The following is a 20,959-nucleotide window of genomic DNA, read 5'->3' on the forward strand; positions in this document are numbered from 1 at the left end:
CATGCAGAGAGATGGATTTCAGCCAGCACAAGACAGAAGGAAGGGGATTCAAGCACTGAACACAGTGTGAAACAGTCAGAATTGGCATTAGGAAAAAGCAGGTAGGGGGCTAATTAGCACAAGATTTGGAGAATGGGAGAAAATGAAACATTATGAGAGAAGAAATCAAGTGGCCCTTACTAAGAAATCTCCAGTAGGCTCCCCTATGGAAATATCCAACTTTTTAATACAAATGCTCTTCCACATACTAACAAATTCTATTAATTTCTCAGATGCTGCTACTTTTCTGTGAGTAGATTATTTTTTATACATTTCCTATCATGCACATAGTCATGCAGATTTGTGGTAAAAGCAGTCTCTTCAAAAACTTTTCAACAGGGTTCAGCATCAAGCTGTATTTGTGAGGTCTGAACACCTTATTTAATGTTAAATTGTCTTAGACAGATGAGGCTGCAAAGATACAGGTGGTATCAGGTAAGATAAGTTTGACTCTTAATTCTTCTAGTTGCTTTTCCTGCTTAAAACTTAATTTCTTCCTTGCATTCAAACTGACACAGCAATACTACTTACATCACATTTAAATTTAGCCTACACGCAGTTGTGAAAAGATGCCTAATTTAGACACTTGATTCCAGCTCTCAAAGCTTCACAGTGAAGGAATTGTCAGAAGTTCTGAAGCTTCTCTTGTAACTCGAAGTGTAACAAGATTAGGCTAGAAATGTGGAACAGTTAAAATAAACGGAAGAAAAAAGAAACAACAAAATATAGTCTAGGACATAAACCACTATGTAACACTACTGTAGCACCCTACAATGAAGGATGTGATAAGCTCCACAGCCTCCTTGACATGATCCCTCACAAACTGAGGTATTCCTTTTTCTTAGCAGGACAGAAAGCTTGGGACGGCTCACCAAAAGAAGTTGCAGGATTTTCTTACATGCCTTTTGAAGAAAGAAAACAAATATCCAGAAGAGTTGAAAAGAAAAATCAAGGGGGCTTAATTACAATATACTGTTATTTACTTGCTTTGTAAGTACAACAGTTTAATTGTGTAAACTGAAAATCATAGCTAAGCAGTGTGGGTAAGTAAGCTGCAGAAACTACCTGTAGGTCATGAAGAAACTGTTTACTGAAAATTAATCTAGCGTAGTTACAGAGTAAATAAAAAAATTATTCAAAAAGGAGAAAATGGTGTATCGTGTTTCAAGTCTTCACATCAAGAGACTGGCCCTGGACAGATCCCCTGCACTTGAAATGACTGCACCTGTACTACTTCTAGTACTGTCCTGCCAATATTCAAAGAGCTTTACCTCTAACTAAAGGTCAGTGCCTAGTTTTTGGAGAAAAGCTACACAACTCTTGAGAAGCAGTCTATAGGGGTTTAATACTACTTTGATATTCTTCCAACATTACTCTTTAGATTTTGAACTATCTCAGCTCTGATGTTCTAAATAAATGACTGTTTAGAGGCTTTTTTCTAAAGCATTTTTGACATGATATTTCCTTTGAAGATTAATTTACCTTTTTTTCAAATGCATTTTCAGGAGTTTAATCAAATAGCAGACAGCAGGCTTAGATGACGGTCCATCCTGAGTGTCAGAATAATTTCTTTAAAATCTTTGTCAAACCTTTAATTTCTGTAATTTACTTTGATAAAGACACAATTTACTGGCGTTCAGGTACTTCAACTCTGCCAACCTTTGCAGATGATTCACCCTCACACCAAGCACTTAAAATCCTGCACATATTTATTTTTTTTCTGCTGACTCTTCCTAGCAGCTAGAGAATTCTTCACTCAAAAGAAGGCTAAAATCCTCAAATTGTTCCAGTCTCCTCTGCTAGGTAAAGGGCCCAGAGCAACACAGAGGGTCCGTCAGAGGCTTGTGACAGGCCCTTCCCAGCACCAGTGCTGAGGGTGACAGCTGTAGTGCTGCACACTCACCACCCTGTCCCAGGGGACCTGCTATTGAGGGGGCAGATGATGATGATGTGGGGACAGCTCTGCAGAGTGCTGTCCCTAAGGACAGGACAAGGGCAGCCGACTGCAACTTTTGAGACCACATGCAGGTTGACTCCAGCTGTGAAAGAGATGGTACAGTCTGCTTGGTCAAACGGCTGCTGCCAGCGTGCCTTGCTTCCCACTGCTTCTGCCCCTTCTCCTCAAAGCTGCACACCCTGCTTTTGGCTTGTTCTCTCCTCCATCCCCTTGTCTGCTTAGGTTTAGACTCCAAATTCCCTTCCCTCTTCTATAGGAGGCACAGTCCCTGCCAGCTCCTTACTTCTGGCCCTGCTCCCAGGCTTTCCGCCCCTGATTAAAGAATAGAAAACCTCCAAAGGAGATCACACTTTCTTTACATAATCTATTTAATAATACTTCTCAAGTAATTCAAAGCTAACTCTCACTCCTGTAAAGATCTCAAAAGGACTCTTAACGATTTTCAAAGACTAAAATCTGTGTTGAATTATTGAATACAAGGGATGACAAAACCCACTACTGTGGGCTTCCACAAATATACCCAAAATACCACAGGTGCTGCCAAACTGAGTCAGTCAAAACTGTGAGTCATAAGTGACTTAAAAGGCATAGGGTTTGGGTGTTTGAGTTTCTTTCACATCTTCTTCACCTCTGCCAATTTCTTTGTCCTCTCTCGTTTTAGCTTTTGGTAGAGACAGTAACCAAGTTGTAAAGCTTTTCCCACAGTTACAAGGGAAGGGATCAATTAAAATCTTCCCCAGGAAGAACTTAAAAACCTGCACCATAGACATCAATAAGGTTGGACTAGAACTACAGTAAATGGCAACACCATATCATTGTGCAGCCCAACTATGCACCCTACTGGTGTTTTTCCAAAATGCCTATGAAAATGCATCATGTTAACAAAGAGGAAAATTTTGCTGGTTTTTAGATTCCATGCCATTTGGTTAAAAGCCCCTTCAATTTTGTATAAATCCCTGCATTTGTTTTATCTTTTTAATATATGCTATAAGGCAAAGACTGTTTTTCCTTCTCATTACAATTAGAAATAATCTAATTAATTTGCAGGAAAGGTGGCACACAGAGATATCTTGACTAGACTGGAGGTTCTGGAATTTTTGTACTTCTTCAGACTTCTACTCATAAGCAGCAAGGTAAGTACTGACCACTTCTGACTTGAGCCTACGTGAGCATATACACAGCACATTTCTCTCAATGTCAGGTAAACTTTGACATAATGTAAACATAAATGTTGGTATTTTTCTCTATGTTCCATAGAGCTTCATCAATCAGGAAGGTCCCAGAAACTTTTTTGGGTAGAACTTTTTGCCGCTCCTCTACCCCACCTTCTGTAAGTGTATCTAATAACAATAGTTGCCAAGATGAAAACTCTTACTCATGTTGAGCATCTCCACATGTAAAGTTTAGATGCAATTACCTTTAGTTAGGTAGCATCCTAAAACACTACATAGATCAGGCTCATGCATGAGTCAGGGAGAACAAAAACTATCCATTAATGGGTCTCATGCTTCTCTTGGTCATCTTGTTCCTCACCAGCAAGGAACTGTTTGAGAACAATTCTTTGCACTCCATAAAACAGGAACAGTTACTTTAAAAAGGTGGCCACGTCTGTTCTCAGATGTTGTACTGAAATTTGTTTGCTCTCTCTGCACCATTACAAGTGAACACAGCATTTGTCTGAGACTTAGGATTTCTGCAATAATCTTCAAATAGAATGCCCTCTCCTCTAACAACACATTCTGAAGCATAAACAAAATTATCCCAACGAATATAATCAGAATTTTCTTTTTTAAAAAAGCTTTTTTTTTTTTAAAGAGAGCTATTACTCCCGGTCCTCTTCCTCTCAAATGTACTCTATTTTATTCAAATATTTATTGCTACAAAATTACTACAATATATTTATTACTACTATTATTCAAATATTTATTACTACAAACTTCAAACAAACATTCCAGACTGTCCTTTGGGCAAAAACGCACTGGTTGAGTTTCCTCCCACATGCTCCCCTATAGCACATTTGTTCTGTTCAATTTCACTTCTTTCCTGTTCGTTCTGGTCTGCCAACACCCCCTCATTTCAGTGAGCTCCATTCAATTATCCTTATACACAGTTCTTCCCACTGATGGGGTACTGAGCACGCACTTCCACTTTCAATTAGTGCAGAAGTGGCAGAACCAGTGTCCGTGTTTTAATGCCAGAGTAATGACAGGCACTGAAAAAAAGTGACTTCAGGGTAAATCCAGCTCAATTTGCTAAATATTAATATTTTAGGATTTTTGCATGAGAGTGAAGAGGTAGAAGAGCAAACACTTAACAGAGTTACATGCAGTGCCTTGCTTCAGATAAAATTAGGGGAACACAAACTATATGGTGATAAGCAGTCTCTACTTTATTCCTTTTAATTTATATATCTGCACTAGTGGTTTTTAAATACATTTTAACATATTTGATGTTTAGAGAATTCGATCTTCTTCTGTATTTGTATAACATCTGGTACAGTGGGACTGATGCTAACAGGGTGCTCTAAGTACTACCCTAACATAAATAATAAGAACCACAAAAGTTGAAGATGAAAACAAGCAATAGAAGACAAGCAGTGTAAACAATAATGTAAATGCCACTGCAACCCCTAAGTAAAGAAAACAATTAAGAGACAAAACGTAACTGCAGATCTTTCTCTGGTCTTTCTGAAGTTTTTCCAAGGATACCTAATGCCTCATCCCAACCCTGCAGACTGTGTTAGCCCCACTGGTTTATCAAAGAGCTTTTCTAAAGGTATGGTCTGAAAAGAACACCACCTCCATATTGGAAAACCCAGATGATCAGCAGAAAGTTTATAGGAAATATTTCTGCTGGCATGCAGCTAATTTAATGCTTTGCTGATAATTCACACTTGCAATTGCTGTCCATGTCAGTATATCTTCACAAGAAGCTACATACCAGCAGGAGAAGTATAACAGGCAAATCACATGGCACCGCTTTTGTGAGCACCCCACAGAGCGCAGGCACCATTCTAAGTACCATCTTAAATGGAAAAGTTTGCAGTGGTAGAAGAATAAACAAAGCTCCTATCAGGGAATTTTAGGTGCTTGGGCTCAAGTCCAACAAATCCTCCTGACTCATCCATTATCTTCCTGGTTTTGCACTTGTTCTAAAAAATCCTCTGTTTTCCATTCCAACTTGTGTTTCTCTGTGCACCCCTCTTAAAGGCCCAAGATTCCCCTCAGAGAACATGCAGCAGCAGATAGGAATCCATGAAACAGATACTTCAGAGGAGATTAATAACGTAAATATGAGATTACAAAGTACTGTCTGTAAAACTTTTGGATTAATGCATCACATTTCTGGGCATGTGTCTAAACTCATTCTAGCAAATACAGAAGAATCACTACAAAATGGAAAAATGAAAGCAGGTCAGCTCGGGGTGCTTGCCTCCCCTGGATAGCTATTGCTTTGCAGGCATCCCAAGCTATTTTGTTACACTGCCCAAAAGTGCTGTCAGGGGAAACAGAGGAAATGCTGCATGCAGCTACTGGAAAAATCTTCTAGTAAGGTAGTGCAGTATGAAGATGCCCGATTCAGAGCACCCCTACATAACATTCTAGATAGAGAAAGGAAAAGCCATGTATTTCTCTGGTTATGCTAACACTGGCAGATAACCAAGTAAGTTGAAATTGGTGAATTTGGTCCCCAAGTTTCACAGGGATCACATGTTTAAGAAAAAAAGAGTATAGACTGCATATGCAGTTATAAACTCTGAAAAGCTTTCACCAGCTCTTGAGAGATTGCTCCTTTGGGAGTTCACATCCCTACCTCATTAAAGTAAATGAATCATGACTTCACAAAGCAGCGTTTTACTGTTCATACATTAAAAAATACACCTACAAGAGTGCAGCTGAAGCGCTGTCTGGGCTCTTGAGGCAGCATTCAACTTTCATGCACAGGAACTCACAAGCCTCTTTTCTACATTCATCATCATCATCAGGTCAAAGAGTAAGACACACTGGCTTTCTAAAATGGGGAGAAAATTAACTGTGTAGTTAGGTTATGTTGTATGATCTCTGTTACACTGGAGTATGTGACTCCATTATATTCCATTTATCTGAAGAAAAACTGTAGGAAACCTCACTGAAAAGCATATTGTCCAGATTTGAGTATTGTCTATTCCTAACTTACCATCACAGCAGGTTGAGAAAGTACTCTCTGTTTTCTGAACATTTGGGTAGCTCCAAGAGGATATCATCTCCTTGCTGATTTTTCCTTTTCTTTGACATCAACAACCTTTCAGCCCCTTTCCCCTGGGCTGTCCTTAAAGGCAACGAAAGCAAACACAGCACACAGCCAGAGGAAGTCAGTAGATACCAAAAGTTAAATGTCAAGTCTTCATAAAAATAAAAACACAACGTTATTTGTATCCTACCAATGCAGGAGAATTCACCACAGTGAGAAGAGGATATCTACTTTTCAACTTCACTAGCTCTGAGGGGTGCTAGATAAGTATAATGATAGAGCAGCCAAGACTGCTAAATTTATTAGAGCCTGTGATCCCAACAGTATATTGCTAATAGCAGTGCCAAATATCCAAAGGCAGCTGCTCTTTAGAGGTTATCCAGTCCTGCATGCTCCCTCACGGAATACTGCAGAGCAATAAGCTAAGGCATATTATACCAGTGGGAGAAGCAAGCTGCTCTTCTTAGATATAGACAGGCAACAAACATCCAGTATTTCTTTGAAAAATCAGGAACAACTGTGCCAGAGGACAAAAAGGACATCTGTGCCAAAAGAAACCAGAAACCCTGCAAATGAAAAGTATCTTTGCTGCTGCAAGAAGGATGAGCCAGCCCACACGAACTGCCCTATTCCATTAATGCATTCTAACTCTTTTTTTTCATTCTAAGCACAGATTAGAAACAATTTGTTTTTCATTCACAGCCCCATATTTTAAAAATAAAAAGTTTCTTTGGACTAAAAAACACAACATTCTCCTAGAAGTTGCTACAACATTTTTGCAAATTCATGCAGTCTGAATTCCAAGATGCTTACCATCAATCTTTCTTACTGTATTATACATTTAGTTTGAAGACTTCGTTTTTGGGTGGGATGTTTTCATTTTCAACTTTCAATGCACAGAATTATATTTCCATTATTTTAACAACATTTTCTTTCTTTTTAATATTTTCGAGTGACTGCAGCAAAACCTTATGCTACAGCCCATATTTCAAAATCTTTTTTCACTGCTGAGATATCTTGTCAATTGTTCTACATTAGCGCTGGCGCATCCTCTTAAACTAAACCATCTGCTAAAGGCACATTCCTTTGCTCCCTGCCTAGGCACACTCCTCAGCCATTTGGATGACAAAGACGGGGAAAAGGGCTAAATGGAGATTTTGGAATGATGAAGAATGTTTTAAAAAAAGCAGCTTTTTACTTAAACGATAAATGACACAATCCTGAGCACCCCCTGGGACTTCTGGAGAGCAAAGAAAAAAAGTTGGTAAAAGCAGAACTTGACAGGGTGACAATGATATTTTACAACTGCTGTTGAAGGACTGCTTGGTTAGGGTCAGGCCCTGCTCTTGGAGATGCTCGCTACTGGCAGACAGTATAATTTGACAGGCAAAGTTCAGCCAACAAAATTCTAAAAATTATGGAGAGAACATGCTGACAAAAAGTGACCGTAACCAGCAGAAGTCTGTAAATCAAATGCAATGTCCATGCATGTGTGTTTATATATAATATATGCAGATTATTTTTTTTTTACATAATTTATATAGACAGATAAACACAACAGCATCTGGATAGTGGCAGATAACCTTGAGCATGGCTGAGTTTACATAGACGTATTCTACAGCTGTTTAGAAACTCACTGTCTTCTCATCACTCTGGATAACTAAAAAAAAAAAATCACCTTCAAAGTGAAAAGAAAGAAATATAACCCAGTACTGTTAAATACCCTCTTTGAGAGTGTTCTGGTAGCAATTCTGACTGGAGTATCTAAGTCACGGTTACAGAATACTTGGATTAATATTTCTTCTAGCATAACTTATGAACTTTTTTTTCCCAATACCTTCTAATAAGATCAAACGTATTTCAAAGATCTTACATAGCTTGCCCCTCAGCTTCTCCTTTAGAATCTGACTGTGTCTTTGAGCTTGTGATAACAAAACTGAGCATGAGCACAACATTTGCAGAGATATTCTGTCTGCATTGTTTACAAATAAACCTGTTCCTTTGGAAAACTAGAAGAGTACCTCCAGACCATTCAGTCTGTCTGACTGAAATGCTGCTTCATGAGAATACCAACAAACGGGCACTATAAGAGAACTCAACTCAGTGAAAGGCTCGTTGCTTAAAAACTCTTGAGAATCTGAAGACCTTCATTATCACCGTGGCTAACTGTCTTTGTGCACAAGTTATGAAGACAGTCTGATTTTCACATACATCAGTTCCCACATTTCAGGAAGAAAACAGTCTTCATTTCAGTGCACAAACAAGTTTTAAGATAGGAAATACTAATATTCTCATCCTTAACCAGAGGCATTCCTGCAGTATTGCCAGGCATGAACCAAGGGCTCCTACTTCTGAGCTAGTAACAGACACTAAGTGCCTGAAGGTCATAGGAAACATTTAGTTATTTTCGAGTGAAATAGCAGCAAGAAAAAAATTCTGCCCCCACCAAAGACTGCATTTGCACTATAGGTTCATTAATATTTCCATGAAGTTATTATTTATCCACAGACTGGCCAACAGTGCCCACATTTAAACATGTATTTCATGACAGAAAATTCCAAGCACCTTTTGCAAACAAAACCAACACATACTTCTTTATTTATAATAAAAAACAAATTTTATAGGCAATTAGAATTAAACACACAAATTCTAGTTTCCAAAAGGAAAAAGTTCTGGTAGGGCCAAAAACTTGGCAGAAGCCAAAAAACAACCCCCAAAAAAAACAAACTAAAAAAATCCAAATGCCAAACACAACCCAAAACAACAACCTAATAAAAATATTTAAACAAGCAAGCTACTAGAATTCTCAGCATATACATTCTACTGACATATCTGAAAAGCCACTCGTACTGACACTCCTGTTATTACTATTTTTAAGTACAAGGCTGAGTACCTGCAATTGAAATTGTTGCAGTCATTGTTTCCTCATATATAATCAGTCTGCCTCTCTTTGAGCACAAGAGTAGAGAAAGGTCAAACAAATAAAATCTATCAATAACAGGAAAACAGATTGAGCAATGTAATCTGAACTTCTACTCTAGAAATAAATCAGTGAAGAATTTCTGGCATGAAAGATAAATGTAGTTAGAAACAGTTTAGATTCACTCAGATAAAATTATTTTGGTCACAAATAATTACTTACTACATAAATACATAACAGCCAACAAAATGTTAGGCTATCTAACCTAGATCAAGAAATCTTGATTTTTAGGAAAAAAAAAAAAAAAATTAGCATTTACCTAAAGAAGCTTATATGAATTATTTTTTTCCCTGAGTCATCCCATCAAATTACTCTAATACAACATTGATCTGCATGTGGATGCAGACAGAATCTGGTTCAGGTATTATGATATAGAAGGGATCTCACAGAGGTACCTCAAAAACAGAGATAGTACCCATTCTCAATCACCTCTCTGCTTCTCTGGATCTCTGGGCTAGCTGAAGGACAAACAATTGGACCTTCATCCTGCTTGGGTCTTCAGTTCACTGAAAGGTACCTGCATGTGCACTGTAATATTGAGACTGAATACATGACGCTCCCCACCCTGTACAATTACACGAAAGGGATCCGGTATTATATAAAAAGATGAACTACACAGTGGCCTGCACACCTTCTGACATTTTCCTCAGAAACAACAGACCTGCCAAGTGACCATCATATGCAAAGTATCACAATGTTGAAGTAATCAACTAGGTATTACTCTAACAAATTCCGAAGAGTATTTCGATACAGCTCCATCTGCCCCAATTCATCATGTCATTCTGAGAATAAAAACAACGTAAAGATGTACTCTCTCAAAAACATATTTCTAATTAAAATTAAACGTAAATCCAGTCCCTGGTATACTGACTTATGAAATTAATATTCTTAGCAGACTTAAATGGGAGTGCTGAATTTATTCAGAAATGCAAATCAATCACCCTGAATCAATTCAGAAACACAAATCAAGGTCAAAAAACACAATTTAAACTTTATACAATAAAATTACTTGTTCATTTATAGTTAACATCCTTAGGTAAATCTTAGGGCTGCATAAGCTTCACATAGTATCATGCTTGAGACTTAATATTGCCTCGACATTTAGCATAGCTCTTACATAAAACTTCAGCTTTTTTTTTTTTAATAAAAAGCAAGATGACAGAATTAACAATGTAATCTTGGATCAAAAGCCTACTGTTTTTTCACTTTCCATCAGTATTTTACTTCAAAAGATGTTCCAATTTATTTTTTTTTCTATTTAAAACTATATATATTACAACCAGTAATATGTATTTGTCTGCATTGTCTTCTATGTACTCCACCAATGAAACACACATGTACTTCCATTTCATTAACTGTAAAATGTCTTGAGTAAACAAAAAATATTTAATAAACTTTAAAGTAAAACAAACTAGCTAAAAATCCCTACTGTATAAAGTCAGTGCTGCATTCATGTATCCATCAATAGATGAAATTATTATAATAAACAAGTCACAATGCAACAATATTGAGAAACAAGTCTGAGCTACTATCAAAGGATTTAATTTTCTGAAACAGCTGCATAACGACCACACTTCTCTGAACAGTAACAAATTAAGGGCATCCACAAGACTCCAGCTGTGCTAATGAATTCTTCCTTCCACATCTACAGAGATGATCAAATACCTGCAGCACTTTTTAAAGACAGTCGGTGTTCTTATGTTTCCACCCTAAGAAAGAACACCAATACCTAGCATTTGTGTTATTACTCATTTATCCTTTTATTAGTTTTACAGACACATTCAAATTAAAATACTCAGCAGGAAAAATCAAGACAAATGAAAGTATAAAACAAGAACAATATCTTAAAAAAAAAAAAATAAAAAAATCAAACTACAGAATAATATCTACCACCTTAGAAGCCATTTATAAAATGATTCTAAGGGAAGCTGAGTTTGGGTTGGATTAAATAAAATCAAAACTGCAATAAAACCATGCTCTTCAGTACAGACTAGATCACCTGGCTCAGCAATATGCTCTACAAACTGGTTTAGCAATATAGCACAGTATCCTGTTCTGATCAGGGGTGGGGGCCTTGGACTAACCACAGCAACAAACACCCAATCTACTCAAAGTACATTTCAAAAAACAAATGCATTCTTCAGCCTAACTTTTAAAAAGTATCTTTAAATTGTGTATACTTTTAAAATCTACCAAAGAGATTGTGGAAGTGAATATGGATGTCATTGCAAACATCCATTAATCACCAAAGCTTCTAAACAGCCTTGAAACTTTAATACAAATTATAAAGAGGGTGAAGCTCCTACTAACAACAGCTACAGCAAAATCATGTCCAGCCGTTCCCTCCCAGCTGCTCTCTGAGCACGCCGAGGCACACGCACCTCCTTGCACACGGAGCATGCTGGGCACACACACATCCCCACAGAGAGCATGTGAGGTCAATCACTTCATCCTGCTAATGAAAGCAGGCAAACACTGAGAGAAACAGGGTTTCTACATCTCCTCTGAAAGGAAGTATACAAGATAACATATTCATTCCATGGCGTAACACTTACTACAGTGAGAGAAAAATTAATAAGTGAACATGTGTCCACCCTATCAAAAAAGGCAATTACATGTTAGCTAATTCTCACTTTCTGATTCTCTTTCATTGTTGCCTCTTCCATTTTGTCAGGCATTCCACAGCGCTTTACTAAGACTGTCCTTTCTACTTAGCTGTCTCTCTTTTTTCCTCTTTTGGGTAATCTCCTCCTCTACTGTGGTTACTGTTGTATTTTGCAAGCTGACATCCACTGACCTCTAAAGCAGCAGCACACAGCCATTCTAACCAAATTCACTTCATCATCAGTACATAGTGAGGGGAGACAAAAAAAAATACATCTGAAAAAGGTAAGATGAGAAAAGAATGGGGGGCAAAAAAATAAATAAAAATTCAGCATTTCCATAACATTTTGCAAAATAATTCCTTGGAATTCCACCCTGATGAAAGTAGAAGTATATTGGAGATTAACTGCTTCACTATGACTGCAGGTTAACAGAAAACTTGCTGCATGCATGTTTATTGAGAGTAGGTCAGCACCAGCTGCCTCCAGAAAATAGGCAGAACTGGACTTGTTCATCTTGTAAATAACTGCAGTCCTCCGATTTCCAAGGAGAGGTACTTCTTCCTTAACGGCTGATTTTAGCAGGAGAGTGTCATGTCTATATTCTTTTAAACATACAGTTTTGGAGATGATTTTAATATTTTCTCAAGTCCAATCAAAGAATCACAATAATAAAAATGAAACAGAAGATTACTTAAGACATTCCATCACCATCAAAGTTAATAAGATGAGCTCTTTGTAAGTGCTTTTGAAGTCTCCATTGCTGTCATTCCCACAAAACATCATCCCTGTTTCACAGGAAAAGAAAGGAATAATTTCTCTGCTTGTACATACTGTAGGGGTGGTCAACATTTGCAAACCTATGATCCACATACAAAACCTGTCATACGATCAGGAACCACAAGATCCATTCATACACCTTGGAGCTGCCACACAGACTGCCCAGGCAGCTCACACATCACTGAAGACGCCATCGCCCCAGGAGCACCAGTGCTCTATCTCACAGGGCAGCCCCAAAATGCAGCTGACCTTCAGAAGCCCTAGCACCAGTGCAGCACTTGAACAGCTTGAGAGCCATATGCAGCTAAAGAATCAAAGGTTAGTCACATCTTACCTATTGTTATAAATAGATTGTAAGGTCCTTGAAAGCAAACACTTGGTGTGTGCACAATGCCTAGTACAACAAAATCCATCGATGGATTGGACTCAGAAGTGTTACTATTACACGGGTTAACTTGTGCAAAGCCAGACTTTTGTTTCAGTGTAATAACCATTAAAATATGGATGTTATGAACATTACTACAACAAGCTCATTCTACAATACAGTATGTATTCCACATTATTCTCCGAGAGCTGACAATCCTATTCTCTCTTTTCTCTCAAGTTTTCTGCAACGTGGGACAGGAGTTCTGCAACATCTCTGGGTTGCAGATAACTATTTACCAACATTCAATAAAAAACAGATTGATTTATTTTTTTACTGCATGCTACTAAAGCTGAGTATTTCAAGGGAGAATGTATGGGGAAGCACAACATGATGATACTGCAGAAAGAAGAACTGAAGAGCAATAAAATGTTTTACTTTGTTTGTGGAATCAGGTCCCAATATGACCAAAAGATAGCACTAATATACAGAGATTATAAAAAAAAGAAAAAGGATGAAAGAAGTTGAAGGCAGACACACATTTTCAGGGAGCTATTGCACTATCACCTTGTGGCTTAACATTATTTAGATGCTTTATCTTCTCAGTAGCTGTTTTAGCAAAACAGTAACAAGAGGCATCACTACTAGAAATGCCAGTATCACCCACTTAGGACAGCAGAGGCATCACTATGAAAAAAAAATTTGTCAGTAGTCCTGTGGAATCCCACCACTTGTAATCAGGGAGAATTTATACCTCCTGAAAGGAGGTCAAGAATAATACAGCGTGAGCCAGCTATGGAATGGTAACACAACACACCAACCAGGAGTTCTGTGCTTTGAGTCTCTCCCAAATACCTGAGGCTTGCAGCAAGTCACTGCAGCAGCAGGCCATCCAATAATGAGGCTTTAGAGGCAAAGACCTCTCCAGCATTCTTAGGTATATCAACCATATAAAAAGCCACAGGTATAACTAAAAGTCACCAATATCACAAACTTCAGATGTTACTAACTGTGGTAAACAAGAAACTTGGCAGCATCACATCTCAGACAGCCCTGCAACTGCTGGCATGTTACTCCCTCCAAGTCACCCTCTGGCCTCTGCTGAAATTTTACAGGTGCGATAGGCTCCTCCCTGGTTGTCCCCTCCCTTAGAAATAACAGCCCCATTTTTAATGAGCCTCACAACTTAACATGGTTCCTGCAACTTATCCCCTTCCATACCTAAAGTCACAGTCAAGCAGTAAATACAGTATTTTTGTCAGTTTTTGCATATGCAGAACTTTCCCACTGGAGACATTTTGTCACACTTTGAGAAAGCGTGTCTTTCTGCTGTTAGGATTTGCTATCATTAAGAATTTGCTTTATGGTAGGGAACAAAAGGTTTACAGAAATGACACCAAGATGTACACACAGTCATTAAAGTGAAATCCAGTAACATTCAGAATTAACAGATATCCAACTCATTACACGATTAAAAAAAACAACAGTTCACTAGGCACACAAATTACTTTGAGTTTGTCTGCATATAAATTTTCCACATATTTAAAAATGAAACCCTTAATCTTTGTTGTAAATAAAATGGATACATATTGCACCACAAAATAGTTGTAAAGAGAAAGATTTTAAAAAGCTCTTTCCCCTTCATTGTATAAAATAATTTCTCATTTATACTAAAACTTTTCTGTTCAATTTTATTCTATCTGCCAGTGTCTGAACTTTCTTACTAGGAAAAGATGCTTAGCATGAAAAACATTCACTTCTAAGAGCACTCTGGAAAGATTTAGGCATCCTAAATTCCTCGGTTATTTCTTCAGATCTATTTTTAATCACAATTTTAAGACAATAAAAGTGTCATTATACAAACACCAAGAAATTACGAAGCAGCAAGAAAATCCATATTTATAACTCTGATTTGTCTGCTTAGCTATTTGAACTCACATCATGCTTTAACACAAGACCTCAGAATAAAAAGCAAGCTTCCTTTCCTGATCATCAATACTTAGCTATCAATGTATGAATTTACACATATACACATACATACTCTAACCATTGGTGTGTTGCAGATACAGGCATGCCCCATTATTATCTGTCACAAATCTCTTTACAAAGGTTCTACGGGATGCAAGATACTCTTATGACCATTGACTATAATCTCTTTTTCTTTGAAGGCCCCAAGTGTAGAGATAGATTTAGATAAAACTCCTTAATAGGACCACACAGATGAAGACCCATACAGCACAAGCTAAAATTATTGCTTCAGTAATCTCATTCCCTAAGGGAATTTTTAACCTTCAGTAAGGTAATGATTACACCGACACCACTGCTGTGACAACAGTTTACACAGACTTCACAATTAGCTTTAAATGAGGCAGAGCAAGCTCCTGACAGCACAGGCTCCTTAAACCTGTGTCTGAACAGCTACAGGACCCAGCTTGGCCATATCCACATTGCTAGAAGTGTCTGGACACCAGACAATACAGAAAGTCTCAACTCCTTGCTACTGATTTTATTACTTCCCTAAACAGCAAACAACAAGCTCTTTGCCCAAAGACAGCACTACAAGACTTTGTAGTTGGAAACAAAATAGTCCTGAGAAGTAAATACCAGTACATACGGGTATCACCCGTAAAAAACATCACACCAAATGATACAGACTCAAACCACTGTTTTGCTTTAGATAAAGATGTTTTCCCAAACTGCATCTGAGCGTCTTGGTTATATTGTTTGTTATCATGTAATACCAGACAGTATCTCTATGTCACTATTGATTTGTCCATTTTGGAGACAGCACATATTTACTATCTACCTCTCTCATCCTCAAAACTAATAACCCGTTTAAAATTTAACATTTTCTGACATTATTTGAATATTTCAAAACTACATTATACTAATTTATCAGAATATCATTTGTTTTGGCCAAATCTCTCGCAGTTAGTTGAGAGTTGTGGCTTTTAATCATTTTTCTGTAAAGAACTTTGGAAACCATACTGCTTTTAGGACTGATTAAGATTTTGTGAACAGTACAAATAGCAGAAAAGGTACCTCCATGTCCCATACTCTTTCATATTAACAATTTCTTTCCTTCCATTATCTGATGGTAAACAACTCCTGAACTGAAAGTTCTGTAAAAAACTCTCTCAATTCAACTAAATCTTCAAGCATCACTATCCAAATTGTTTGAAAACATGATCACACTGAATTTTCAGAAACATATCTATACCCTAACCAAAGAGAAAAAAATAAGTATATACCAGTACTGATTAACTGTAATAAGAGATCATCTGTGACAGTAGTTTCTAAGCACTACAAACACACACATCTTATAGGAACATCATTTTTCTAGTACTCTATTACAGCTATACACAACTAAAATATTTTTTTTAGTTTTTTAAATAATAACTTTTTTTACTTTAAACATAATTTTCAAAATGTAAATATATTTTTAAAAATTGAAGACACAGATCATTTCATATTTCCTCCATTTCCAGCTAATTCTTCATATTATGCAGACAGCAATATTAAAATCTGACATCAATATTTTTATCTAAAGGTTCCTGAAGAACAAAAATGTAGTTATGAATCACTAATTCTACAAGCACATCACTATTCTTAACGTTTGGCAGTGTGGAACTGCAATTACATCATTAAGTACAACAACCTCTCTAATTCTGACAGATAAACACAATGGAAGAGGGATTAGCTGCTTTATTAGCAAGATTCTCAACTTCATATAGAATAAATGTCAGAGATATGGTACTTACAGTGAATTCACAGAAATCAATGCTGTCGAGACTTTTGCTTCTGTGTATTCTCCCTTTTATTCTTCTTAAAGATGGCTTTCCCTGACTTACACTACAGGTAGCACCATTGGGATTTTCAGAAGATGGAGTTACCCTGCCAAAGAATAAGAGCCACATATCAGACAAATGTTTTTATTGATTACATTTCCTTAAAGTAAAAAAAAAAAAAGGTACAAAGGAAAAACTATTGCCATGCTCCACAAAGAAAGAATGCCACCCCAAGCTTTAGTTTTCAATCAAGTACCAAAATAAGAACACAACATTATGTGGAAATCTAGCTCATGTCAAGTCCACCAGTGCTTGCAGGTTTAGTCCAAAGGATATCACAGTCATTGTTTTTGTTTAAAAGTGAGAAGCATCAGAAAAAAGACTACAGAAAAATACATTTAACTTCTGAAAAGTTACAAGGAGTATTTTTCTCTGTTAATTCAGTGAAAAACAGAGTCCTGTGATATATGTTGTGGCTGTCAATTAAATCAGTGGGAACCTGGCAGTATTTGGATTTTGACCTTCTCCAGTCTGAATGCTAATGGTACTTCAGCAACGAATAACACTTAACTATAACAAAATTAATAGGATCTGTTGAAGTTACAGGAGTGATATATTAAGGAACTACATTTTATAAAGCCTTTCATCACACTGTAGTCTGCATGCAGTACTAAACAGAAGTCTATAAATAAAATATTTTGACTAAGCAATCCATATTTCAAGGAGCTTGTTGGAAGTTGCTAATGAGTAGAAATGGAGTTAACAATTAACCAAATGTATTAAGGTTTGTGAGGTCAATATTTTTTTCCATGCAAATATTCTCTAGCTAGTCTGACAACACATTAGAAAAAGGAAAACTGCATTCCAGCATATAAGCTCACTAAAAATAACCTAAAAATCTAAAATTCTTAATGTGCACATTTACATTGTTTCATATAATTTCTCAACTGCAGCCATAAGAGACTTAAAACAGTGAAACAGTGTTTTTCTCTGTAATCGTTAAGAATCCTCTCATGAAAAATATTTTATTATGTGGTTTAAGTTCTTTAACTTAGAATTAACAGCTTTGGTATGTACATGTTTTCCCAGAAAAAAGTAAGAAAGGTAGATATGTCCAATATATATGCATCATCAAAAAAGGACACTGCTCAGAGTAGGCCATGTTAATTAACACTTGAAATCCAAAATTCAAAGTACAAAATATAATATCCACAGGCTGAATACACTTGTTCGATTAAGTGAGACTCCCAGACCTACACAGCTCCATGCTCAGCATTAAAGGTTCAAATGCATGTTTGTAAGAGGCCAGGGAGAAGAAAGAGTTACAGTAACTAAACTTGAAAACTGAAACAGATCTCTTCAAATGTCATACTCAACTTATGAAGACCTTAATTTTTTGTTGATTTTGCCATTAACAAATCAAGATTTTACTTTCAGATGCCTGAGGGTTTGTTTGTTTTTCTTTTTTTCCCATATTTACACAAAAACAACCCAAGGGGAGAAAAAAAATCTAAACCAAGCCATTATCTTGTTATAATAAAGTAATTTGATTTACATGGTTTTGTCCTCTTGGGTTAATTTACTGCAAATTTTAACTGTAAAAATATTTTTTTTAAAATTTAACTGAAAACACAACTATAATATTCAGACATTTCAACTACATTACAAACTTCCTGCTGAAATGGCACCAGATTTTTTTGTCTAATTATATATGGATTAAATTCTGAGAAACATGCCTGGCTACTACAGTAACACATTTGTTCACAGAACACAAACTTCAAAAATGCCAGATTCCCTTATAAAATAGTATTAGCAGGACAAATTTCCAAAGCCAGACAATTGCTCAGTCTCAACTCTTGTTCTACAGAGAGTGACATTTACAGTGGCAGTACAATTCTATTGTATGAATGTATCTTCTACTACCAAGCTCTCCAAACATCTCTGATCAAGTTAAACCAAATGCACGTAATTGTACATATTCCATGTCAAATGCAGCCGTTGGAAGCCACAGATCCACTTTTTCAGTAGAGCTGGAGATCTCTACTTCTCTCCAGAAAATCTCTTTTCACCTGGGCACCTTCACGTGCCCCTCTGGCAAATTAAATGCTTGGTACATTAAACTTCTTCCTTATACTTAATAGAAAAATGTTGAAAAACAGCTGTAAGCTGCATTGGGCTTTCCTTAAATTTGAACTATATTTCAAACCACTTATTCTAGGGCCTTACCCATAAATGTGCATGTCTTTAAGTTGCAAGTTTTTCAGTATTTCTGATACCAAGAATTCTTCATAAAAAAACCCCAAACCTTATGTGAAAAAGAAAACCTACGTAACTTTGATTAACCTGTTATTAAGAGAGAAGTAAGTTAATTATATACTTTGAAGGCCTTTCCACTTGGGAGCTCCACTCTTTAAAGCCACTTGGAAAAATTAACTTGCTGCCTCTGAAATCCATCCATCATTTCATTCTGATGAAGAATTTTGGCTATTACTTGTTAGCCTCTAAGAGTCAGAAAAAGGCTTTTAAAAATCACATTTAACTTTCAAAACAGAGTTTTATAGGAAGAAACATCACCATTGAAAGAATACTTTCAATCCTTTATAAATTATAATTATTAATTTCTAGGTGTCTTCACAAGAAAATAAAGTTATTTAACCAACAACAAAAAAATCCAATCAATGTCATTACTGAGAAGCTTTGCACTGTGCTGTGCACCAAAGGAATATGAGGCAAGATAGCCCTATTTACAGAATCACCATGTTTCGACTCTATGGTTGATGAGGAAACTTCAGGACAAGCGCAAAGAAATGAAACACCACCTCCTCCAGTGCCTCTGCTACGCCTTCTGTTTTAGCAAAGAGAAGCAGTAACAGACCTGAAACAGACTTGGATCTACTTCACACCACCTTCTCAGAATGCTCGATGCAGCAACAAAACTCTCAAGAATCCATCTGCAGTAACGCTCATGTAATGCTGCAACAGGAACTCTTTCGAGCACTAGAAATTTCCACAGTTAACAACTCAGAAGCTGCAAGATAAATACGAGTGTCAGCTTCAGTGAGTCCAGAGCAATGAGACAAGGTCCAAAGTGTTTGAGTTTGTCTTGAAATTAAATTATTCAGAAATCTGAAAAACAACTTTTTAGAATCCTCACTTTTGAATGTCGCTCTGTGCTCTCCAAGTGTTCACTGTAATCAGAGAAACAGAGTTTACTCTTTCTAAATGAATACTGAAACTACAATGCAATTTTCTATTATTCTGGTATCTGAACTTCAGGCTTAAAATTATTAATTAAATTTACTACATCTTATCTCCTTCTTTCATCTTTTATTTGTATTGTTTAATTAAGATAAATAAGTAAGTGAATTGCTAAGTCACTGGTCGTAGTACATGCATCAGGGGTGCAGAGGAAATATCACAGATTAAAGCAGAAAAATTTGTAAGAGATCTTCTAAAATGTCTGCAGCCCATCAACCACTTCAAGGCAAGTACTCCTGCATCAGTCCCTAAGAATGGTATGGCAAAGGCAGTCTAGAGATTTAAAAAGTACATTATAGCATAGAGATCTTTGACAGGAACAAACAACTTCAGATGCCTTGTTTTAAAATGCTGCTTCTGTATAAAGAATACATTTAATATTCTGGAAACATAACACCTTTCTAATGGAGTTGATCTTGGGAATCCTAAATTAAGGCACCCAAATTCATTACCTTTTGGAAGTGTTAGTGAAGTTAACCGAACCGTTTTGTAAATTCCACCTGGAGCCCAAGGCCCTTATTTATTATCCAGAATTCTTACAACAGTTTCATTGACCTTGACTGGCTCCTGATCATATATCACATTACATAACCATGACTCTAAATTATTTCTCTACTTTGTAAAATCAGCAAAAAACCTTAAACTTTCAGTATCTGCAGCCTACTGACAAACATGCTAGCCTAAAAGAATTACAATAGTGACTTCAAGGTGCAGCATCACCAAGGGCTAATGACTTAATACACATCATAACAGATGGAATGTATATAACAGTTTCCTATTAATAAATACTCTATTTATATTCTATTTGCACGTAATTACTATTTGTAACAAATAGCAGTTAAATTTTGTCTGCAACGACAAAACTGATGTCATTTTCAAGACAGACCAGTCGAATCGAACATCTTTTAAGAACTCAAATTCCCTTCTTGTTTAGTGATTACAGTTCTGAATCATTTTATA

At 36.6% G+C, this 20,959-nt stretch overlaps 1 protein-coding gene across 6 annotated transcripts in view; it reads right to left on the minus strand.

Annotated features, from left to right (window-relative positions):
- Positions 1 to 20,959, minus strand: part of TJP1 (tight junction protein 1) — a 160,949-nt gene that overhangs the window by 135,023 nt on the left and 4,967 nt on the right. For all 6 annotated transcript variants that reach the window (XM_051628977.1, XM_051628976.1, XM_051628975.1 and 3 more), the window contains exon 2: positions 16,715 to 16,847. In XM_051628977.1, coding sequence (XP_051484937.1) covers positions 16,715 to 16,847 — 133 coding nt within the window. The remainder of the gene's footprint in view (positions 1 to 16,714; positions 16,848 to 20,959) is intronic.

The sequence above is a fragment of the Apus apus genome, chromosome 10 (assembly GCF_020740795.1).
Source record: "Apus apus isolate bApuApu2 chromosome 10, bApuApu2.pri.cur, whole genome shotgun sequence".
Taxonomy (NCBI): Eukaryota; Metazoa; Chordata; class Aves; order Apodiformes; family Apodidae; genus Apus; species Apus apus.